At 42.5% G+C, this 25,224-nt stretch overlaps 1 protein-coding gene across 1 annotated transcript in view; it reads left to right on the forward strand.

Annotated features, from left to right (window-relative positions):
- ADAMTSL3 (ADAMTS like 3) overlaps nt 1–25,224 on the forward strand; it is a 347,278-nt gene that overhangs the window by 125,142 nt on the left and 196,912 nt on the right. Inside the window, exons 4-5 of the mRNA XM_047086812.1 lie at nt 5,466–5,511; nt 14,801–15,037. Of these exons, the coding sequence (XP_046942768.1) occupies nt 5,466–5,511; nt 14,801–15,037 (283 nt within the window). The remainder of the gene's footprint in view (nt 1–5,465; nt 5,512–14,800; nt 15,038–25,224) is intronic.

Below are 25,224 nucleotides of genomic sequence, written 5' to 3' on the forward strand. Positions count from 1 at the left end.
GATGATAGATGCCTACGATAGATAGATTAGATAGATAAGATGGATGGATGATAGATACCTACTATAGATAGAGTAGATAGATAAATAAGTGACAAATAAATCTGAAGAACACTTTCAGAAATGATGAAGCTTGCTGGTGTATGTATGAGTTTGTATCATTCTTTTATTGTGGGCTTAAAACATTTCATAATAAAATACTTGTAAGAACACAAAACAGTTCAACCCTAAATATTGCTACTATGTTTTGAGTGCCCATCTCCAAAGTGGTACTTGCTTATTTTTTTTCATTTTTTTAAGGATTTTAATTTTTTTTTTTTTTAGTTTATTTATGCACAAATCTTAACCTGTATTCTGAAACTTGCTCTTAGGCCTGAGAATCTCCACATTTGTTTATTCCCTGAGCTCATCTAATTTGAAAAAAATAGGTCAGGCTAGAAAAGATCCTCATCAAATATTAAAAAAATTAAATGGGGGGCGCCTGGGTGACTCAGTTGGTTAAGCACCCAACTCTTGATTTTGGCTCAGGTCATGATCTCAGAGTTTGTGGGTTCAAGCCCCATGTCGGGCTCTGTGCTGATGGCACAGAGCCTGCTTCTCTCTCTGTCTGCCCCTCCCTCTATCTCTTAAAACAACAACAAAAACAAAGACAACAAACAAACTTTAGAAAAACATAAAAAAAATTAAATGAGAGAATTAAATATAAGATAAATGCATGGCAATATATGTCCTGTTCCAGCTTGGTTCCTGGTATGGGGCCAGGCCAATGGCACACCCACTCATTCCGTGTCTTCCATAAGAACTGGGGACAGCAACGTTATTTCTCTGCATAAAAATTAAATTTGCAGCGGATTTGTTACTAGTTCACTCATCCCTGCTCCCCGTCTTTCAGGCAGCATCAAACTAATCACTCGTGACCCACTCACATATTAAGAACTTTTACTGTCGTTTTGAAAGTACTCCGAGGTGATTGAGAAGGAAACCTCCTTCCCTTGGAAAGCTTATCAGGTCTCTTTATCCTAGAACAGCCTTAGAGAGTTGTTAAGTCTTCATGAATATTGAGCTCTGTGGTCAGTTTTTCTTGGAAAAGGAATATGGAGGTGGTTACATACAAAATCAAACAAAAAGCCATCCCAAAGCTTTTGAAAGCATTTCAGTGCCCTCTGTTGTTATCGGGGCACTTATTGAAATTCATGATTTAGGGAAGGGGATGAATGTGGCTCTTTTGCTCATTTATTTTTTGTGGATAATTTTTTTTTCAGACTTTGATTATATTTAAATACACAGTCATTTCTTTTGCACTGCAAAGCGTGCCCCAGCCAGAATGTCTGTCTTGCAGAAATTTGTAACTTGATATTCTAGTCAACTGCCAGCCATGGGGAACACAGATTTAAGTTAACTACTATTTAAAAAATTAATATATTTTTATTCTTCAGACACATGCTTCTCAGTCTTTAAGACACTAGTGTTTGAGTCAATATATCATCAAATGAATGTAATAAATTATCCTGCTATAAACTCCGGGGAAATTTTATTAATGTTTTTAATGTATCCTCATGTGGAATCAACATATGTTTTTTATATATTCATAAATTTATGGCTTCAAAAATCTCCAATTTCAGGGTGTTATGAATGTTGTAATGGATAGAAAATACATAATTGTGAAATGATGTTCTTGAATTTTCATATACTCCTGATAACCATTAGCTCTTGCATATAATAATTAGAATGAAATTAAAAACTTGGAAGCAATATTTCTGTAGCTCAGTTGCTGCAGGCCAAAGGAATTATTTCCAGAATAAGCTGGCAGGTTCCTGCTTGGGGAATTAGGACTCCAGTGTCCTTAACTTTAAAATAACTTGCATTTCATTTTATGCCTGTTTCATAAAGTGGTGATTCATTTTCATGCTAAATTGTAACCAAAGCCACATCAATAGAGACCAGTCAGCGAGTTTACTGTGAGCTAGGTAGAACATTAAAAATGTTGGCCAGATGGTTGGGTTAAAAAAAAAAAAAAAAAATATATATATATATATATATATATATATATATATATATATATATATAACTACTGAGTTAAAAAAAAATATATATATATATAAAACTACTGGGTTAAAATATATATATATATATATATATATATATATATATATATATATATATATAACTACTGATGTGTTAGGGGAATTGAGAGATAGTGTCTCTGAATCTTTATATCCACATCCTGGTACATAGTACTTCCTGGTAAGAAGTTGCTGGAGAAGGATGAATCCGGAATGGTCCTTTATATTTTGAGAATTCATGCGGTAAAATGCTCTTTCCATACCATTTTGCTGCTGTTGTGGTGGGATTTGTAGTGGAGATACACTGATGTTTCACATGTAGGTTTTCAGGCTCACCAGTTGGGGTACAAGTTCATGCCTCCTGGATGCTAGGCTTATAATCGGGACCGTGGGGTGTGGACCATGACTATATGGGCCACACAGCAGACCTGAGACACAATCATCAGCTGTTTTCACCTCATAGGCTCTTTCCTTTTAGTTTTAAACTTCTTCTAAAAGTAATTTTGTTTTTCATTTAGATGGCTGAAGTCAAGCAGTTGGGAAAAATGCATCTGGGATAATTTTTTTGAAGTCCCAAAACGCTTTTAGAGAAAACTCCATGCTTCCTAAGTTTTGACATTTTTTGTATATCAGTATTTAGATCAATTCAGATACTCTCTTAAAATGTATCTTTGCCATTTTCCTGCTCTCTGGAAATGAGAATTAAAAGCTTTTTAGGGTTCCAAGTCAGCATGGTTCAAAAGTTTTGGTTATCACTTCCCTAATCTATTAGCTGCTTTCCTCATTCGGGGCCTTTCCAAAATAAACAGAGTACTTTAAATTACCCTTTTACTTTTTCTGTAATTTATTTTCTTCTTTTTTTCCACACATAAAAAGCACAATGAAATAAGTTATGTAAGTACATGACCTTGTCCACTGGCATAGCTGTTGTCTCCCAGGAGAATGGCGTCACTTCCCCTTGACCAAGAGAGAGCCTTCTCCACCCTAATACTGTTTTCCCGCCAGCCTCCCAGTTGGTGCTTCTTGAATATTTAAAGTTTGATGTAGCCTCACTGAAGGTTTAATAAATTTCAGAGCCATATACCTATGACAAGACACACAAAAAAAGGATATAGGAAGTGTTACAAAATGCCAAGACTGTATCAGCCTTTTACAGTAACATCTGGGAAGGTGTTCTCATCCCAAAGTCATGAGAATTACATTAAAAAGGGGCAACTAATCGGATACCTTGTCTGCCTTCAGGTTCAGAAATTTAACTATCATGTAGATAATGCTTTCGGAGGCAGCTATGATGCTTTTATTTTTTTCACCCCCAGACTTCCTCCCATATGCCTTCTCACTTCCACGAGGGGTACATTCTGCAAATGCAACAGAAAGGAACATGAATATGATATGAGACATAAGTGGGGAAGGGGCAGTTTGAGAAGGATGGCAAAGGAAGGAAAAGTGAAAAGCGGGATCAAAAATCAGGAGACATAATAAAATACAAAATAATCACTACGTGAAAAGCACATGAGTCAGGGGGAGGGTGGATTTGTAAAACCTCATAAAATTGTACACCGCCCCCCCCCAAAGTGAATTTCACTGTATGTAAATTTAAAAACTACAGGGGGAAAAGGAGGCAGCATAAATAACTATGAAAGGGAATGTTTGTACTACAATATGGATATACTTAATGCCGAGTTGTAGACCTAAAAATGGTTAAGACGTAAATTTGTGTTATGTGGATTTTACCGCAGTGAAGAAAATTTAAAATTCAAAACTATAAAAAGTGTAATGTCTGCATAATGGACTTTTATGTAGTTATTAAAAGAATTTCTTCAAAGAATTAGTAGTAAAGCGGGAGGAATGTTTGCTATCTTAGATCAAAACTAATACAAAGCTGAATTAGTAGTATGCTTTCACATCTGTCCGTAAATCATGCAGAAATACTGGATGATTGGAGGCCAAAATATGGAGAGTGTAAATCTTGGTGATGGGATTTGGAAAGATCGATTATCCTCCTTTATACTTCTTGGCATGTTATTAGTGTTCACTTACTCTTTTTGTAATCAATAAAAATAGAATCGTCAGCGTGTGCCATGAGTTGTATATTGCTGAAACAGATTGTGAATCATTTCATATAGGCTCTTATTTAAGCCATACCAGCAAAAAATTAGATCCACTTGGTAAAGATTTCTCTTCTTCTAGGGCTAAATATTTTAAAACAATTGAAATAGTATCAGTTGACTTTTAACACAAGGTGATGAGTGAAGCCTGTGGTTAGCTTTCTTTGCTGCAAATCTGCCATTGAACTGACCAGGAATACCAAAGGTAAAAACACGTAATTGAAAAGTTGGGAGAGGTGCCATTAGTGGATCGGATAACTTTTAAGGAGTTAATATAAACTATAGACCAGCGAGCACTGACTGGGGAAAGTTCCTGCCACAGGGAACTTCAAACATCCAAGGAAAAATCTGCTCAGAGAATAAGTGGCAAAGTTCTAGAACCAGTGGCTGGAGGGGAGGATACAGTACGCGGTGATCCTTTCTAGAGGATTCTCAAACCTGTATGTGACTTCAGACCCTACGGTACTGGTTTCCCGAGAAAGCCCCCCCCCCCAGACCCTATTTCGTAGTATCCATTTAGTAAGGCCAGTAGTCGAAATAAGAAGTGGACGCATCGCCTCAAGCAGATTTCTCGCCGAGATCACCGTATTGATTAGAGAAGGAGGTCATGGAATGCGCAGCTGACTGAGGTTGCTTCAGTGAGTGAGGGGCATGGTGCCCAAATGCTTCTACCCGTAGTTCAAGTATGCACACACGTTCGTTTCAGTGGTCATATGGATCCCAGAGTAAAAACTGCACATAAGTAATTTCATTTACATTAATTCAGCTCAAGAATTCACTCTCTTTAAAGTGACACTTTCATGAGACTTTTTTTGCCCTCCTGATTTCTGAAAGTTATTTCTTAGAATTTAAACTTTGAATCTCTGAGGTGACACGAACGATAAAAGTTTTATCGGTATCACCTTGTATTTATTGTTCTTCCTTCCTCCCTCCCCTCCCTCCCTCCCTCCCTCCCTCCCTTCCTTCTCCATCCTTCTTTCCTTTCCTTTCCTTTCCTTTCCTTTCCTTTCCTTTCCTTTCCTTTCCTTTCTTTCCTTTTCTTTCCTTTCCTTTTCTTTCCTTTTCTCTCTTTTTCTCCCTCCCCTCCCTCCCCTCCCCTCCCCTCCCCTCCCCTCCCCTCCTCTCCCCTCCCCTCCCCTCCCCTCCCCTCCCCTCCCCTCCCCTCCCCTCCCTTCCCTTCCCTTCCCTTCCCTTCCCTTCCCTTTCCCTCCCCTCCCCTCCCCTCCCCTTCCCTTTTTTCTTTTGTGCTGCTTGCCACTTCTATGAAATCATTTCTTTGTCCCCTTTTTTCCTCTAGGAATTGCGAAGGGCAGAATATTCGATACAAGACGTGCAGCAACCATGTAAGTTCTATAACACAAATATATAATCCAATAAAATAAGTTCATGTTTTAAGTTAGAATATTATAATGTGTACTGTAAAGCTAATGGCTTCTTGGTACCCTTTGTGGAAAATTTAAGTATTTTTTAATTGACAACAGATTTTTGTATATCTCGTGCTTTCCATTTCTACTACCTTTTGAGGCCATTTCAACATTTATTTATTTTTGGGACAGAGAGAGACAGAGCATGAACGGGGGAGGGGCAGAGAGAGAGGGAGACACAGAATCGGAAACAGGCTCCAGGCTCTGAGCCATCAGCCCAGAGCCTGACGCGGGGCTCGAACTCACGGACCGTGAGATCGTGACCTGGCTGAAGTCGGACGCTTAACCGACTGCGCCACCCAGGCGCCCCTTGAGGCCATTTCAAATGTATAAACTTATTTGGCAAGTATTTAATAATTTCTGAATTCATCGAAACAATACCTAATACCTGTAAAACACCTTCAAAGTTCAAAGTGCTTTTAGGTACGGTATGTCATTGGACTTTCACACAGTCTCTGAGATGTAGGCAGATGAGGTGTGGTTATTTCTTTTTTGCAAATGAGGGGCCTGGGGCTGAGAGAAGTAAAATTATTTTCCAAGGGTCTCAAAGGAAGAGCACAGACTTGAACTGGTCTCTGCTTTCTTTCCCTGCTCCAAACCACCTGTCCTGCCCACTGCAAAATATGTTAAGAGAGCTCTATAGGTGATGCAAGAAAATCCCACATAGGGATGGGTTTAGAAACCTCACTCTTATTCTACAACGCTGAGCACTTAAAAACAAAATGCAAACATTTTGCTTTACAGATCTGAAAATGCAAAATAGATATCAGAAGGAACCAATCCTATTTCCACTTAAAACATTTCCCTTGTTAGCGATATATACCCAAATCAAAATGAAGGGAAATAAAAGGAAACTATGAGAATCTGGAAATCTAAGTGAGATTTAGATTTTCTGTAAGTCCATTTTCCTCTGTTGGTTGTGATTAATTTATTTAAAAAATTTTACTCACTGGGGCTTTGTCCCTGTCTCTCCCTTCTCTGTCCTGGGCCAGTGTGAGACAGAAGTCCTGTCTGAGTGCTTGTCTTCTGCAGACCAAAACTTTTCCTGGGGGAGCAGCCCTGGGCACACAGTGTGAGTGAGACCTTCTGATTGCAGGGCTCAGCCATGTTTGCGGTTTTTATCAGTGACCAAGCAGAAGTGTTTTTCTTTCTCTTACAGCTGGTTTCAAATTTAAGTGGGAAACATGGGCACTTATTTATTGGGCAAACTCCAATATCACTCAGGCCTTGGGCGGCCAGATTGGTGTCCATTATATCCTTGGAGAAATTTTGGGTGACAAAGCAAATAGATTTCACATGTCCTACGACCAGATAGAGGTCCAAGGAATCGGAACACACACGTGTGCATGATGCTTAATTCAATGAGCTGAGGTCCAGGTTGGGGCACCAAAGGCAGAGAGATTGACCTCGGCACAAAGGTGGGCACGTGGGTGCAAACCCAGTCTAGCATTGTCTCCTATACAAGCACGTGAATTCATTAACAACCTAAGGGTTTTATCTAAGAGGCAGTTAGGTCTACTGCCTTTTGCCTGGGTGCCTATTTTTTTAAATTGTTTTTTATATTTAGGTTTTTTTTTGAGAGAGAGAGAGAGAGAGAATCTTAAGTAGGCTCTACGCTAAGTGCAGAGGCCGATGTGGGGCTCAATCCTGCAACCCTGGGATCATGACATGATCTGAAATCAAGTGTTGGGTGCTCAACCAACTGAGCCATCTAGGCGCCCCTAGGAGAATTCATTTTAAACGCCCAGGTCAAGGTGTGGCAGTTTGAGGTTTCATTCTTGGGTCTCTACGTGCGTGCGTGTCTGTGTGTGCTCTGTGCTCTCGCGAATTCCAAGAAGGCATCTTCTTCAACACAAGTGTTACGAGGGTCTGGGAGTGTCGGTCATACAATGTGGGCACACAACATAATCTACTACAACCTACCACATCTCAGGTACAAGGGCTAGGACTTTGGTGCACTCGAGTGAAGATCCCATGCCCCTGAGGCTCCGTGGGACTTGGGGGGTCCCTGTGGTCTCTAACTGAGGGCCCCTCTGGGAGGATCCTGCAGGAACCTTTACCACCTTCTAGGCTGGGGAGAAATACATGTGTAGAAGGTGGTGACCAGCAGAGAGGAGAGCAGTGTGAATGTTGCTCCTTGTAGTTCTCAGCGTTGGAGTCCTTACAGAGATTTCATAAGAATGTGGTGTTAATCTCCATGCCCGCCATCGCAAGCTCAGAGTTTTTCCACCGAATTCCTTTTAGGCAAGGAAGGGGGGTTGTGGCAGGTCCTTCACGGCCGTGGGGTGCAGTCGTGCGTGCTCAAGTCCTCCTGCAGACCAGAGGGGGTCCGTGCAGCCCCAGCTGCTGGGGATCTCTAAGGAGTCTGTTCCTTCGCAGGAGAGATATACAGTACGTTCCTGGGAATATACATAGAAACGTCACAAGGAGGTCAAGTGCCATAAGTGAAGTAACCCCATGAACTCGGGGCACAAAGATAGTCCCATCTTTTCTGGAGTTGCTTCCTGCTTTATTATTCTTTTATGTTTATTTCTTTATTTTGAGAGAGACGGTGAGAGCACCAGTAGGGAAGAGGCAGAGAGAGGGAGAGACGGAATCCCGAGCAGGCTCCGTGCTGTCAGCGCAGAGCCCAGTGTGGGGCGCGATCCCATGAACTGTGAGATCGTGACCTGAGCCGAAACCAAGAGTTGGATGCTTGACTGCCCGAACCACTCAGGTGCCCTGCCTCCTGCTTTGTTAATTGGGGTTTAGACTCTCCCTTTTGAAATCGCCACCTCTGTGTTGCGCAGGGTGGTGCAGAGGGCAGGAGGGGGACCAGTCTATGACCTACCTCAGGAGAGAGGGAACCGGGCTCCCATCAGTGCACCCCAGCTTCTCGCTGTCATTCAGTGTCCCGGCTGAAGGCGGGCCATGCTGGCACGGCAGCCAGTGGCTTCCCGTGTCCCTGGAGATGGGGCCCGTCACCCACTTTTCTGAAGGAAGCTGCCTTTTGTGATTCCATGATGAAGCCCTCTTATGAGGGAGATTTGCCTTGTGGTTCAGAGATGTCCACACCTATAGCTCTGGGGCCTGAGAGCCTATCCCATCGGGCCGCGAGACCTCCCATTCCCACCGGAGGGACCTCACCATCTCAGTGATCAGGGAAGCCTACTCCATGGAGGATCAGAGGTCACTGCCAGTGAGCCCCAGGGACCTACTGTTCCATCCCATCCCGGAGATGGCTCGTACTTCTGTTCCTCCTTGTCTGAAGCCTCAAGCTCTCAGCCTCAGAACCACAGAGTTTGTCATCTATGTGTACAAGCTTTCTAACTGTTAGCAAAAATCACTAATAATGATGATGATAATAATAATAATAATAATAATAATAATAGATCACACTTATTAAGTACTTCCTAAGTGCAGGCATTACTCTAAGTGCCTGACCACGAACAAACCCACGATAGTCCTCATAGCATCTCTACAAAGTAGGTATTATTTTTATATCCACTCATACACAGGAGGAGATTTAGGTAACCTGCCCAAGGTCACAGAGCTGAATTAAACCCCAGGCAGTCCACCCCCAGGCTCTGGAGTGCCAGCGTTAAGCACTCTGCTACGCCAGCCTGCCTCTTGGAAAGGAGCCTGAAAGGTCTTGAGCTTTGTTAGGGGATGGGATAACACTACGGACGGTGGTTTAAGACATGGCTGCTTTTCCCGACCCACAAACACATGACTGACTGGCAGGGGCGGTTGCCAGAACGTTCCCCTTTCAGACACCGTTACAGAAGCTGCAGGAGAGACCTCCTGAAGATTCACAGTCGGCCAGGGACAGAGATCAGGGAACAGCAGAGAAAGGACGAGGAGAAGCAGCCGCTGAGGGAAGTCATGGAAATGAAGCCCTCCGTGGCATGGGCTTTCCACTTCAGTGGCCCAGGGGGTCCCCGGCACAGGGGAGGATCTGGCTTGATGCGGACGGACCCCGACAGCCGCGTTCCTGACTTGTGCCCACTTCAGTAGAAGATATCTGAGAACGACAGGCTCCAGGCGCTCGAAGATCGAATATCCTTTCGTTGTGAAGTGTGGATGCATTCGGCACACACATCAGAGGCCCTAGAAGGAGAGATTCCACTCCCCGTGTACAGGAAAAGGAGGCATGGCCAGGAAATGAGGACCACGCCCCCCTCCCTGAAAAATCAGGCTGTGGTTCTGCGGCTCTCCCTGGCTTCATTCCGTCAGGGACCATGGTGCTTTGGGCTGAGGGCCTGTAGGATTAGGAGAGCATCCCCTAATCCCAGCTACCTGCCGTCTTCAGAGATAACCCTCCCGTCGTGCTCAGCAAAGACCCTCACAGCCAGGGCCAGGCCCCTGGGGCCTCGGGAGAGAGTTTTCCTTATCAGGCGTATCCCAGAGCCAGTGGAGACTTTCCAAAGGAAGTCATATGTGTCAGCAAGGAGTTCTAATGCTTGAATTTGACTACTCATTTTTTTACCAGGGTGTATGGTACCAAAGGCAATGCTGGAAGAGGGCAAAGGGAAAATACCTTTAAAAATGAGTCTATCATAATTGGGTGAGAGTGGTTTTGCAAGCATGAGTGCATTTTTCTGTGAGCGCAGATGGGGAGAAATGGTTAACTCTGCACCGTGGGGTCCCTGTGGCTTTCTAGACAAAGCAACCTTTGATGTGACCCTCGAGAGACTCTTCATACCGTGGGTCCTATGGATGGCTAATTCCTGGCGGTTTCCCCTGAGAGGTGTTCTTTGCTTTCTATTGTCGCGGCTCCTACCCCCGTCCGTCAGCCATCACACCGGCCCTCCTAAAATGCCGTGTTTTCTGTGCCAGTCCCCTCCGTGAATCCTTATTGCTTTTAATTCCCCTCACTTGCTTTCAGGGACCTCCGGAAACTGGTTAGACTTTTCCGTATTGAGCTCGTCACTTCTACCCTCACCGGACAAGTCCGTTCCCTGTCCCTCATAGCCACTAAATGTATTTCTGCTGTTTCTCTGTCGCTTTTGTAGTTTCCCGCGTGTTGTCCCATTCACATCATGCCATCCCTTAAATCTCATCTGAAATATCATTTTTCCATGATGCGTCATTTGCTAACTGCGGCTTTTTATAATGGTCACTCGCAGTAATTTATTTCCGGGCTGGAAATTTTGGCATCAGTTATATAACAGGATCCCCAAATTTACCTCCTAGTACAGCTAGTACAGCTTGGATATGGAGACAAAGTAAAATTTTAAAATTTGCTTACAACAGAAATCGCATTTCCCCTAAGTCCCTACTCACTGGTTATGTGGGAAGAATTACCTAAATATATAATCCAAATTAAATCTTGGTTCAGTCCTATTATATAAATCATCCCCTAGGTAATGGTCTATCTCTTTCGCATAAAAATGCTGTGTGTCTTAGGTAATCTCCCTGTCTTGGCATTTCTCCCTCAGTTGTCCATGAGAATGGTTTATGTATTTTCATAGCTTTAGGAGGGAGAAGAAATCTCTGTCTTTAGGATGGTCCTTGAATGGGTGCTAGTTGTTACCCGTTTTGTCCTCCTTCCTCTCCTTCTTCCTCTTCTCCTCCTAATCTCTGTCCTCCTCCTCCTCCTTCTTCTTTTCTGTGCTTTTCAGTCTGGCTGCCTACTCCTGTTTGAGTCAAGTCTTCCCAATGTAGCATCTCTTCTTTACTTATTCCACTCAGTCAAGTTTTCATTTAACACTTGGACAACAATTTTATTGCTTTCATTGCAAAGCTGTACTTATGAATCTATAAATACAAACAATGCACCAGTGTATTTCATGCATGTGGATGCTACATCTCCAAGATTACAAGCTCTCTAAATGACAACGGTGGGTTATTGTTTTATGTTGTCCATGGCATGTAACATATGCAAAACCCATAAAGTATACTTAATAAACGTGTTGTCTTAACTGATAGGGAGAAATGCTTCTTAGGGAAATCCCTAAGAATGTTTAGCATTCAGGCTTCCTAAAGGTCAGCTAAACTACTGAAGACACAAGAATCCCTACATTGTCTTACACCAGGGCAGGGAACCCAGCTGAAGCCGACCAGACAGGCTTACTGTGGACACTGGAAGAATGCCAAGTAAAAGGAAGCATTTAATGTAAATCATCAATGTCTCCCAAGATTACCAGAAAGTGGTATCACATAATGGAATGCTTGTTACGTTGGGAATCAGTCTCGGCCGTGTCATATTCTAGCTGTGTGTCTTTGGACTAGTGACCGAAGACTTCTTAGATCACAGTTTTCTCCATTTCTAAAATGAAGGAAATGATAATTCTGACCCACCTCCGTCAAAGGGTGGTGGTAAAGAAAGAATGTCAGTGATGATCCCTGATAAACTAGAGAGCACGACGCAGATACAAGGGTGTCTTTCTTCATCAGGATCATCATTTGCCAGGAACGGAGGCCACTCTAATTAGCTCAAGAAAAATGGGATTCACTGGATGGACGTGCGGATATTTACTGGAATTTGGGGATCAGCACGCCTTGAGGGCCTGGCGCCAGGAATCAGACAGTGAGAGACCCGGGTTCTGTACTCCTGGTGAAATACCTGGTTCGTCAGCCTTCCTTCTTTCGCGTCTGGTGCATTCTTCTTTGCTGCGGGAACTGGCTGGCTTCGCTTCAGCAGGCATCTCAGGAAAGAGATGGCTAGCCCCGCCCCACAGCCTTGGGAGTCCTCAGCTCTGGCTCTTCTGTGGCCATCCCAGATTCCTGGCCTGGACCAGGTGTTTGCCTCCGATAATCAGCTGTGGCCAAGGAGGCTGGGTCCCTTGTCCGAACCTGGTCACCCTTTCAGCAAGGACTAACTGTAGGCTGGCATCTTAGGCTGTCTGTTAATTAAGCCTTGTTAATTTTGGGAAACTTCATTGGTTTATGGTGTCGAAGGCAGTCAGGAGTCAGACAGCAAGAAATTTCAGTCCCTAAAGCATGCTTGCCACACCAGTGAGCCTAATGCAAGGGAAATCATTTTCACTCTGCTCTCTGACACCCTTTGGCATGGGTTTCAAAGAGTCAGATACAGAGAAGACTGGCCATGGTTAGGGAGAAGGGAGGCCATATAATTTTATCAACTGATTATCTTCGCTGGGGCCAGCTAGAAAACACATTTCAAGAGAGAAAGGTCAACCGCGTCCAGTCTTCAGTTTGACTCTTCCGTCCGTGTGACCTGTGTTAAGGTTTAATCTTGCTGAAACAAGAAAAATGTGGATACTCTACATTCCAGGATTTTGGAATGATTCACAGCAAACTGATACAACCAAGCCCAGGGGAAGTTTATTTATTATATTTTATTTATTCCGTACCTACTTCCAAAAAGGATTTGAAGCAGATTATGAAGGCCAAAAGCATAAACACCGTAAGACACAAAAGTCAAGTAGTAAAAAGGGGAGAAATGAAAGAAGTCATATTTTAAGATCCTGCCTGATAATTTATTAATAACTGTTTGTAGAAAAAATAAAGTTAGGTTTCTACCTTACACCATCCATCAAAGGAAATTCCAGACGTAACAAAGAGTTAAATATCATTGCTAAACTAGAAAGGAACTAGAAACATGCATTTCAGTATTTATCTGTTCTTAGGCAGGGGGTGGGAAGCATTTCTGAACTCGTGAATGAGGGAAGAAGATGTAGAGGGAAATATTAATAGAACTGACTACATGAAAGAAACATAGAGTTTCTTGACTTATAAAGCACCAAAACCAAAATCAAATGGGAAAAATATTTCCAGTGTAAGATGATGGAGTTGATAACCTCATTAGGAAAGTTGATAGTTTTATCTGTTAAAAATAATAAAAAGGCAAACATTCCACTAGATAAATGAAGGCGAGAAAACAAGAAATGTTTGAAGAATGAATACAAAAGGCAAATAAACATGAAAGGTATCAGACCTAAATAATGAGAGGAAATGCAAATTCAAGCAATGAAATGCTATTGAACACGGACAATTGGAAAATGTTTAGAAAATGATAATATCCAAGCTGAGAAGAGAGACAGAGAAAAAGGGAATTTATGGATCCTGGTGATAATAAGGAGGAAAATTCCTGGAGGGCAATTTGGCCATATTTTGAAAAGCTCATGAAACACACCCTTTTTCTCAGAAATTTTATTTCCAGAAGTTTGTTTCTGGGGAATCATCAAGGATTTGTGTAAAGATTTAGGTACAAGAAACTTTGTTATTTATGTTTTTTTTTTCCATAAAAACTATTTGTCAAAAGTTTTTATAAGGGCCATTGATTACTTTTGTAACAAGAAAAAAATATATAAAGTAATGCCTTTCTGTGTCTGTTCTTTTTTAATTGGGAAATTAGTATAGGATTTATTAATTCCCATCAATTGGGAAGTTTATGCTCAGCTTTGAAGATTAAAGTAACATTTTGTCAGCCAGCATCTGGCTTTGGAAATAGCAGATGGGAGGGATTAGTAATTAAGTAAAAAGATTTCTGAGTCATCAAGCCTTGCCCAGACACTTTTTACTATTATTATGAGAGCTCCCCGGAGCATTTACTTAGAATTTCCTTGCTGTTGTTGTAGACAGAAATTGAAAAGGCTGTGTTTATCTTTCCATCGTAGATCCAGTTGAAGGCAGGCACCAGGTTCTAGAGAAGAGCAGTGACTGCCCACCCCTGCCCCCTTCCCCCCAAAAGGGAAGAAAGGCACATGAATTAAACGACAATCACAACAAGCAGAAACAAAGAAACAAACACAAATTCTCACAAAACACAAGGCTTTGGGGGGCCAGTTAAAGTAAGGGCCAAGTAATCCTTCATGCTGAAATGGTTCTTGAGGGCACGGATGATAATTAATGTTCCCTATAAAGACCTTGAGTCACCTAGAAGAATTAAAAGCGTTACGCGTCCCTTGTTTCAAGAAGAAGATGACCGTGGAACGCGTTTAAAAACTTATACCCGAGGTGGTTAAAACAGAGCAAAATTTGGCATTTAAATATGATGGGCTTTAATTATTTGGGGGAAAAATACCTGGGTGGAAGAGTGATCAGAATAAATATTGTCTTCATTATCACGGAGCTCCTAGTAGAACTCCACGGCTATAGATTCGGTCTTGAATTTGAAAGGAAAATGGAAGAGATGACGGGACTCCAAGGTGAGAGGCACATGGTGGGATCTGGGCTCGTGAGACTTCTTGGAAACTTGTTCAGCCCCTGTTGGCTTATCTCCCTGACTGATGTGCACGTGGCCTTTCTTCTCTGCTTCCAGGACTGCCCTCCTGATGCAGAAGACTTCAGAGCCCAGCAGTGCTCCGCCTACAATGACGTCCAGTATCAGGGGCGTTATTATGAATGGCTTCCACGATACAACGATCCTGCTGCCCCCTGCGCGCTCAAGTGTCACGCACGGGGACAGAACTTGGTAGTGGAGCTGGCACCCAAGGTACTGGATGGAACTCGCTGCAACACGGACTCTCTGGACATGTGTATCAGCGGTATTTGCCAGGTAAGCCACACCTGCTGCCAGGAGGGGCCACGCCCACTCTCAAGACAGAGACTCGTTTCTTTACTTTTGTTCATGCAGGTGGAATAGTGTCTTTGATAATTTTCACGCAAAAAATATTTTAGAGAGGATTACTTGCCTTTAAATTATGTGGTACTTAACTGAAAAGAGTGTAGACCTTGTCCACGTAGAATCAAAAGATTGCAATATATGACATCTTACAACTCCTCTAGGTCAGTGGTTTCTCCAACTAGAAAATGCGTCAGAATCACCCTGAAGAACTTGTTAAAACACAGGGTGCTGGGCCCCTGCCCAGAGTTTCTGAGCCAGTAGTTCTGGGCTGGAGCCTGATAATTTGCATTTCTAGTAAGTTCACAGGGAGATGCTGATGATGCTGGCCCAGGGATCCCATGTTGAGAACGTTTACCTTGGAAGGGTAACCTCGGTAGGTTCTTAGAGCCTTTTAACTCATTGTTTTCTTCAAGTTAATTTACTGTCAGGGCACCTGGATGGCTCAGTCGGTTGAGCGTCCGACTTCGGCTCAGGTCACGATCTCACGGTCCGTGAGTTCGAGCCCCACATCAGGCTCTGTGCTGACAGCTCAGAGCCTGGAGCCTGCTTCCCATTTTGTGTCTCCCTCTCTCTCTGCCCCTCCCCCGCTCATGCTCTGTCTCTCTCTCTCTCTCTCTCTCTCTCTCTCTGTCAAAAATAAATAAACATTAAAAAAAATTCTTTTAAGTTAATTTATTGTCTTGGGTCTTTGGGAGCATGATTTATCTCCTGCAAATTTAACATGAATGCATTCCAGCAGGTTTTTCAGAGTAGATTTTGCAAAGCTGTGATGCATGGAACTGACACCTATCCCCTCCTCAGCTTCCAGGCTGTTCCCTTAATCTCTGGAAAAATATTTTAAAATAATGCATGTGTAGTATTCCATCTACCCTATTATGTTTGTAACAAAAACAATATTAATAACAGCAAATGAGCAGCCTAACCACCCACCAAGTGTAGACACTACCAGCCCTCTCAGACATCACAGAGACGAACCATGATCTTGCTATTCAAAGTAGCTTCTCTTTCCTCCATCCGCTTATCTAGAAATTGGCCTCGGCAAAATGTGGAGTCATTCTTGATTCTCCTCTTCCAACACACGCATCTCCTCCATTGTCATTCTGCCTTCAATGTCTTTTTTTGAGTCTGACATCCCTGCCTGCATGACTTCTTTCTTAGTCTAAGCCTCTGTCACCTCTGACCTCAGCTATCACCGGCCTTCTCTCCTGATCTCCCAGCTTCTACCACAGTCCCCCTCAGGTCCATTATCCACACAGCGGCCCAAGTGATTGCTTTGAAAGGTAACACAGAGTTTCATTTTAAGAACTTGTCACTCACCGATTGAAATCCCTCCATGACTTATCATTGCATTGATGTTGAAATCCATGATCCTGGCTTGCCTTTTTGTTAGGGAGTACATGTATTTTCACGAGAAATGTTGGCCTGTGGTTTTCTTGTAACATCTTTGTCTGGTTTTGGCATTCATGGTAATGCTATCCACATAGAATGAAGTTAAAAAATACTCTCTCTTCTTCTATTTTCTGGAAGAGATTGTAGAGATTTGGTATAATTTCTTTCTTAAATTCTTGGTGGAATTCACCAGTAAACCCATCTGTGTCTGGTGCTTTTTGCTTTAGAAGGCTATTAATTATCGATTAAATATCTTTAATAGATAGAGACTCATTCAGATTGTCTTTTTCTCCTTGTGTGAGTTTTGGCTGATTGTGTCTTTCAAGGAATTGGTCCGTGTTATCTAGGTTAACAAACTTGTAGGCAAAGAATTGTTTATAATATTCTTTATTATCTTTTAATTTTTTTCAAGTTTAGTTTTTTATTCTGAGAGAGAAACAGAGAGAGAGCAAGTGGGGGAGGGGCAGAGAAAGGGGGAGATAGAATCCCAAGCAGGCTCTGTACTGTCAGTGCAAAGCCCGATGCGGGACTCGAACTCACAAACTGTGAGATCATGACCTGAGCTGAAATCAAGACTGGGATGCTTAACTGACTGCGCCACCCAAGCACCCCTCTTTATTATCTTTTCAATATCCATGAGATCTGTAGTGATGTCCCCTCTTACATTTCTTCCAAGAGTAATTTGTATCTTCTCTTTTTTCTTAGTTAGCCTCGTTAGAGATTTATGAATTTATTGATCTTTTTAAAAACCAACTTTTGGTTTCATTGATTTTCTTTATTGATTTCCTGTTTTCAATTTCACTGATTTCTGCCCCTAGTCTTTGTTATTTCTCTTCTTATGATTATTTTGGATTTAATTTGTTCTTCATCTAATTGCCTAAGGTGGAAGCTTAGATGACTGATTATAGATTTTTCTTTTTTTCTTATATATGCATGAAATGCTATAAATTTCCCTGTAAGCACTGCTTTTACTGCATCCCACATATTTTGGTAAATATTATTAATTTCATTTTCCTCAAAATACCTTAAAATTTCTCTTGATGTCTCCTTTGACTCATGTTGTTTAGAAGTAAGTTGTTTAATATCCAAGTATTTTGGAATTTTCCAGCTGTATTTCTGATAATTGATTTCTAGTTTAATTCCAATGTGGTCTGAGAGTAGATGGTGTATGATTCCATTTTTTTTTAAAGATTTGTTAAGGTGTGTTTTACGTTCCAGAATGTGGTCTGTCTTGGTGAATGTTCCATGTGAACTTAAGAAGAAAGTGTATCTTGTAGTTCTTAGAAATAGTCAAGAGATATCAATTATATCCAGTTCTTTTGATGATGCTGTTGAGTTCAACTGTGTTTTTACTGATTTCTCCTTGCTGGATCTGTGCATTTCGAATAGAGGGGTATTGAATTCTCCTTACTCTAGTAGTGGATTCATCTATTTTTCCTTGCCGTTCTATCAGTTTTGCCTCATTTTTTTTTTTTTTAACATTCTCTTGTTAGGCACATACACATTAAGGATTGTTAATGTCTTATTGGAGTATTGATCCTTTTATCATTACATGAATGCCCCTCTTAAACCTGATAACTTCCCTTGCTCTGAAGTCTGCTCTGTCTGAAATTAATATTCTTTTTCCTGTTTTATTTTGTTTAATGCTAGAATGCCCTATCATTTGCCATCCTTTTACTTTTAATTTATTTATGTCTTCAAAAGAGGGTTCTTGTAGACATTGGATAATTGGATCTTGTTTTTTTGATCCACTCTGACAGTCTTTGCTTTTAATTGGTACATTTAGATCCGTGATGTTTAAAGTGATTATTAATATGGTTGGATTAATATATACCATGTTTGTTCCTGTTTTCTATTTGTTACTCCTGTTCTGTATTTCTATTTTTCCTCCACTGTTTTTCTTCATTTTACAGTTTTTGTTTTAAATTTTATTTTAGAGAGAGTGTGTGTGTGAGTGGGGGAGACAGGCAGAGGGAGACAGAGAGAGAATCCAACGTGGGGCTCAGTCTCACGACTGTGAGATCATGACCTGAGCCGAAATCAAGAGTCAGACGCTCATCTGACTGAAACACCCAGGAGCCCCATGCGTTTTGCAGTTTTAAATGAGCATTTTATGATTGAATTTCCTTTCCTTATGTGATACATCAGTTATAATTCTTTTTTTAGTAGTTACCCTATAGATTGTAGTATACATTTACAACTAATCCAAATTTACTTTTGAAGAACACTCGACTTCTTCACTATAACCAAAAAATTCTGATTCCTCCCTGCATCCCTTTTATCACTGCTATCATTCATTTCACTAATGCTTAAACACATACACACACACACACACACACACACACACAAGCATACACAATTGAGCGCATTGTTGCTGTTACCATTTTGATAAACCATCGTCTTTTAGACCTATTAAGAATGAGAAAAACTAATGTTTTTATTTTACTTGTCTTTATGCATTCTCTGATGCACTTCCTTTCTTTATATAGATCCAGTATTCTGACCTATATCATTTTCATACTCTGAAGAACTAGGTCTGCCAGCAAAAAAAATTCCCTCGGTTTTTGTTTGCCCGAGGAAGTCTTTATTTCTCTTTCACTTTTGAAGGGTAATTTCCTAGGGTACAGAATTCCAGGTGGGTGTTTTTATTCTCTCAGCACTTGAAGTCTGTCCCTGCACCGTCTTCGTGCTTGCATGTTTTCTAAGGGTAAGTCAGATGTAGTTCTTATCTTTGCTCCTCTGTAGGTAAGGTGTTTTATTCCCTCTGGCTTCTTTCGAGACTTTTTCTTTATCTTTGATTTTTTTTTTTTTTTTTTTTTTGCAATTTGAATACGATACGCCTATGTGTAGCCTTCTTTTGGCATTTGTCTTTCTGGGTGTGCTTTGAGCCTCCCGGAACCATGGTTTTGTGTCTGACATTCCTTTGGGGGAAATTCTCAGTCATTATTGCTTGAAATACTTCTTCTACTCCTTTCTCTCTGCTCCTTCTGGTATTCCCACTGTGCTCATGCCACACCTTTTGTAGTTGTCCCACAGTCCTTGGATGCTCTGGTTTTTATTTTTTCAGTCTTTTTTCCTTTTGCTTTTTTATTTGGGACGCTTCTACTGACCTCTCCTCTAGCTCAGAGACTCCACTCTTCTCCCTTTTGTGCTGCTTTTCCAATTCTGCCAAAGGGGCAGAAAGCTCCTACACATGCCGTCCCTACCTGCTTCTACCTTTGCTCCTGGCTGCTCTTATTATCTTCATGCTGTCAGCTTAATATCACTTCCTTAAGAGGTCCGCAGGGATTGCTCTACCTAAATTGGTCCTCCTTTTCTATTTCGATACCGTTTAATTGCACTGATACTGTTCCATAAGGACACATTTCTTTGTGTGATCATTTGATCCTGACGTTCTTCCACACCAGAATGTAAGTCCTTTGAGGACAGGAATCACATGTATCGTGCTTTCTGCCACGCCCCACAATGCCTACGCTGTCTGGCCTCTGCTGAATGAGTGAGTCTTATCCACGTGCAAATTCAGAGGTTATTCATGTATCTCGGTCTCTCTCCTTTATTTCTCTCTCAATTTTCAATCCTGCATTTCTAGCTCAGTTTGAAGTCCATTCTTGGAGACTCCACAGATTGCTTCAATTCAGATGCCCCCTCCTCTGCTCCACGTGAACTAGTATTGTTCTTCCCAGATCTACTAGTTATCCTAACTGCTGTGCCTACTTGTTTCTGTTTCTGGCTCCACAATTCTCAACCTTGCCTTCCCGAATTCATATTTGAGTTAATGTGTTTGCTCACATGTGCTCTCTATCCTGCTACTTCTGTTAGCTATCTCACGTTTTACTGTTTTTTCCCCCTTCCCCCTTTTTACCCCTCCAGTTCACTTTTGGGCTCTTTCTCTAAATGCTAAGAGAAGCTAATCCCTCATCAGCAGAATTATGCTTTTTCACTTTCCAAGTTTTTGACAATGAGTGTGTGTTGCTTTCATAATTAAAAAGAATTGTTATTAAAAGTAATTTAGCTTGAGCCGAAGAATACTCTGGACAAGGTAACGTTTTGACATTGAGGTCTTGAAAAGTTGAGCGGTACTTATGTAAACCGAGGTGACAAAGGGAATCACAAGCAGAGTGAATAGCACTGGAGAGATATAATAATAGGAGGTGTATTTAAGGACCAGCGGCTCATTCTGTAGAGTTGAGGTGGAAAATACCTGTGCAACAATGCTAAAAGTTGAGGTTATGGGCATCGGTGGAAACCAGTCATGAACACTCTGAAAGTTACAATAGGAGTCAATGAAGAATCTTACAAGGAGTAGCTCGGTTGGGATTGTCTTTAGAAAGGTCACTCAAGTGGCCACATGGCAGATTATTTGGAGAGGGCACGGTCTGGCCAAACAACAGGAGGTCAAGTGTGGGATAACCGGAGCTTAGGGTAATCCAGAGGGAGGCTGAATGGAGAGGATACGGCAAATTGTAAAGACTAACGAAGGAATCTTTTCGGACTGGGTGTGTTACTGGATGTGGGGAATGAGAGGGAAGCTTAGCAAGATGTCTGGATTTCTGACAGGATGATGAAGTAGATGATGAGGCCATTCCTCAAGACAGAAAATATTGGGTGATATATGAATTTAGAGCTTAGGAGAGAATTCCAAATGAGAAACATAGATCTGGGAGTCTGTGGGTCACAGGGTTAAAGCTCATGTATGTCCTTGGAGTCTGAAGAAGAGAAGCAGGTTTCCAATGACGGAGTCCTGGCCGCCTCATTTTAGGAGGAAGCCTTGGAAGGGGTACACTTGATGGGGCAGAATTTCTTTGTAAGTTTTGGGTGGTTGAGTGTTTAAGAAGAAAAGTTAGCAGCGTCCAATACCTCAGAGATATCAAGAGAGATAAGGACAGAGAGATGCTTGCTTCATTTGGACCAGACAGATACATACTGGTGATCTCAGCTTGGGGGAAGGGGGGTCTCAGTGACACGGTTGGAGTCGACGCTGGTGGCAGAATGTGCTCATTTACTGTGGCCACTTACCATAGCTGAGCTTTGGTCTTTTCAGTATGAAAGAGGAGGGGGGGCGCCTGGGTAGCTCAGTCGGTTAAGCATCCGACTTCGGCTCAGGTCACGATCTCGCGGTCCGTGAGTTCAAGCCCTGCGTCGGGCTCTGGGCTGATGGCTCAGAGCCTGGAGCCTGCTTCCAATTCTGTGCCTCCCTCTCTCTCTGCCCCTCCCCTGTTCATGCTCTGTCTCTCTCTGTCTCAAAAATAAATAAACGTTAAAAAAAAAAAAAATTAAAAAAAAAAAAAAGAAAGAGGAGGTATTATTCTCGATGTAGGTCCTATTTTAAACTCGTTCCTTCACAAACACATTCCAGGAGCCCAGCCCAGAAACAGGCAGGAGGCCTTCAGTCAGCACAGGCTGCCTCTCCCTGCCTCCCGCCTCGGGCTCACTGACCAAGGCCCCCTCTTCATATTCGTTGTCTCAGATGCATAGTTTGCTCCAGTGATTTCCAAGGCTTGTAGGGGCTTGCAAGAGAAATGTGATATTCTTTTTTTTAATTTTTTTTTTCAACGTTTATTTTTATTTTTGGGACAGAGAGAGACAGAGCATGAACGGGGGAGGGGCAGAGAGAGAGGGAGACACAGAATCGGAAACAGGCTCCAGGCTCGGAGCCATCAGCCCAGAGCCCGACGCGGGGCTCGAACTCCCGGACCGTGAGATCGTGACCTGGCTGAAGTCGGACGCTCAACCGACTGCGCCACCCAGGCGCCCCAGAAATGTGATTTTCGACACCGAATTAGTTCATCTTCAAAGCGTGCTTCCCATCACGTTTTTGTGATGCTGATGGGGAAGCGGATTCCTCAGGATACCCTGGTTGCCGAAAGCTGAGTGCTCTTTGGGCAAGGCTATTTGGAAGAAAAGGATTGTATGCAGTCTCTTCAGAAGTGACTGAGACACTCTCAGGAGAATTCAGATCTTTCCCTCAACGGGATAAAGTTGACCCGCATTCCCTTTCTTGGACGATGTGGCCGTGGCCTTCAGTGATAGCTAGGACCAGAGAGAAGAAACTGTGTGTGTGATTCGTGCCGCTTGCCTGAGGATAAGCAGACTGAGCCCTGATGTTTCCTTGGCACGGACTACAAATAACCTGTGCGAGTGTGTTTACAGCGGGCTCATTTAAATGAGCACATCACTGTGCTCCTGGGAGCAACCTGTTGGGAATCTGAGCCCCACAGACAGCGGGAGACAACTACGCTCCCTGAGTGAAATTACCTTCCGTTTTGCAGGTCTGAATTTTATGGGAAACGGGACCTGGTTCCAACCAGTCTGACTTACCGTTCATGTTTATTGAATTCCCTGACAGCTGGGTGGATGAAGAAACCACTTGTAGTTACAGTGAAACTAATAGCCACGAACATTCACTGGGTTCTTTTTTTTTTAAATTTTTTTTTTTCAACGTTTATTTATTTTTGGGACAGAGAGAGACAGAGCATGAACGGGGGAGGGGCAGAGAGAGAGGGAGACACAGAATCGGAAACAGGCTCCAGGCTCTGAGCCATCAGCCCAGAGCCTGACGCGGGGCTCGAACTTATGGACCGCGAGATCGTGACCTGGCTGAAGTCGGACGCTTAACCGACTGCGCCACCCAGGCGCCCCATTCACTGGGTTCTTGATAGGCATCGTCTAAAGCACTTGGCTGTGTCAGCTCGTCACACGTATGAGGCGGGTAGTCATTAGCCCCACTTGGTTTGCGAGGAAACTGGGTGTAAGGGGGCTAAGGAACTTTCCCCAGGTTGCATAGCTAGAAATGGGGATAGCTAGACTTGGACCCATGCACCGAATTCCAGAATCTGTTTTCTTAACTGTCGCACTATACTGGTGGTATTTGTACTTTTTGTATTGCCCAAAGTATAGCTGGAGTTTGTAACTGGAAATAAGATGTGGTCTGGTAAAGGATGGCCGGCACAACAGGGGCTTATGTGCAGACAGCAGTCACGTGTAGACAGACTCAAGTATCTCCACACCTGTCCCAGACAGAAAGTAATCGGGTGGAGTCATGCTGAGCACGAGGGCTGTTGAGACCTGGAGAATTGCTCCTTGTGAAGGGGGCAGCTACGTACAAACACACCAGAGTCTGTTTGTCAACAGGAGCCAGAAATCTGGATTAAAAAAATTTTTTTTGAATGTTTTTATTTATTTTTGAGAGAGAACAAGACAGGGACAGAGAGGGAGACACAGAATCCGAAGCAGGCTCCAGGTTCGGAGCTGTCAGCAGAGCCCTACGTGGGCCTCGAACTCACGAACCGTGAGATCGTCAGACGCTTAACCAACTGAACCACCCACATACCCCTAGAAGTCTGGATTTTAGTGTGAAATGTCCAATTTGAAATAACACCTTGCTGTTAATGACCTTCCTGTGTCCATTAATGGTTAAATTGTGAAGACCTTCCTCTTTACAACACTGGCTAGGCTTTCCTGCAGTAACTAACAGCCGCCGAAGCTGAGTGTCTTACAACAATGGAAGATGACTTCTTGTTAATGCGCCCTGTCTGACACAGGGTCCACGGGGGTCTCTGCTCTTGGAACGTCCCAGTGATCAGACTGAGGGGGGCTCTATTAGAACACAGGTGTTACATAATAACTATAGTAGTAAGAAGGGGAGCATGTGACTCATTCACTGACCCTTAATGCTTCTCACAGAAGTGACACCAGCACTTAGACTCCTATTTGATTGGCCCAAGACAGTCAAGACCACACTCACCTTCTAAGGGGGTGGGAAGTACCATGGGCTGAAGGAGAAGTCCCATAGTTTAGAATATCTCTAATGACTACCGTAGCTCCATGCACTCTGGTTTTCTAGGCAGGAATCTAGAAGTTTTTCTAAGGTAGAATCCAGTTGTCGGGGGTCTCAAACAGAAGTTGACTCAAAAAGTTGGCCGTTGAAAGAGTAAATTAGACTCACCTAAAAAGATTCAGATGTGGCTTCATATGGAGGAATGCCGCTTAATTCCAATACTATCTTCTTTTAGTTGGTTAGGAAGTTGTGTGCAGAAGCTGTGAAATAATCCTTAGCTGAAGTGATGATTTATGTAGGAGAATTTCTCCGCGGAAGCGCTGCTCATATACTTTAAATATTTGTTTAAATCAGATATCTTGTGTAATTTGTCTCATTAACTGCACTGTAAGATATGAATCTTGTCTTGTTAAATTATTCCCCGTGGTGCCTGGCTCTACAAAATTTGGTTATTTAATAGATGTTAATTTATTGATATGTTTTCTCAGTTAGTGGTTTTTTTTAAATCATTACGATTAGAGTTCTTGACCTCAGGAGATGTCACCGAGGTTGAAAACACCCCAGGCAGTTTTTCAAAAGTTGCTTATTATTGGTTCGGATGAGATCTGAGAGCCCAAATTTAGTAGTCCCTTATTTTCTTCTTTTTTTTTCTTAAAATAATTTTGTTTTTAAAATTTTTGAGAGAGACAGTGAGCAGAGGAGGGGCAGAGAGAGAGCGAGATCCAGAATCCAAAGCAGGCTCCAGGCTCTGAGCTGTCAGCACAGAGCCCGTCGCGGGGCTCGAACTCACAAACCACGAGATCATGACCTGAACCGAAGTCGGACGCTTAACGGACTGAGCCACCCAGGTGCCCCAGTAGTCCCTTACTTTCAGGGGCAGTTCTGACTTATACCCCATGAATCATAAGGCAACCGGACTTTCTTTTCAGGTATTTTTTTTTTCTGTGATGTT

This window comes from Lynx rufus, unplaced genomic scaffold (assembly GCF_022079265.1).
Source record: "Lynx rufus isolate CCGP_SWC_20201006 ecotype Redwood Valley unplaced genomic scaffold, mLynRuf1.p SCAF_21, whole genome shotgun sequence".
Taxonomy (NCBI): domain Eukaryota; kingdom Metazoa; phylum Chordata; class Mammalia; order Carnivora; family Felidae; genus Lynx; species Lynx rufus.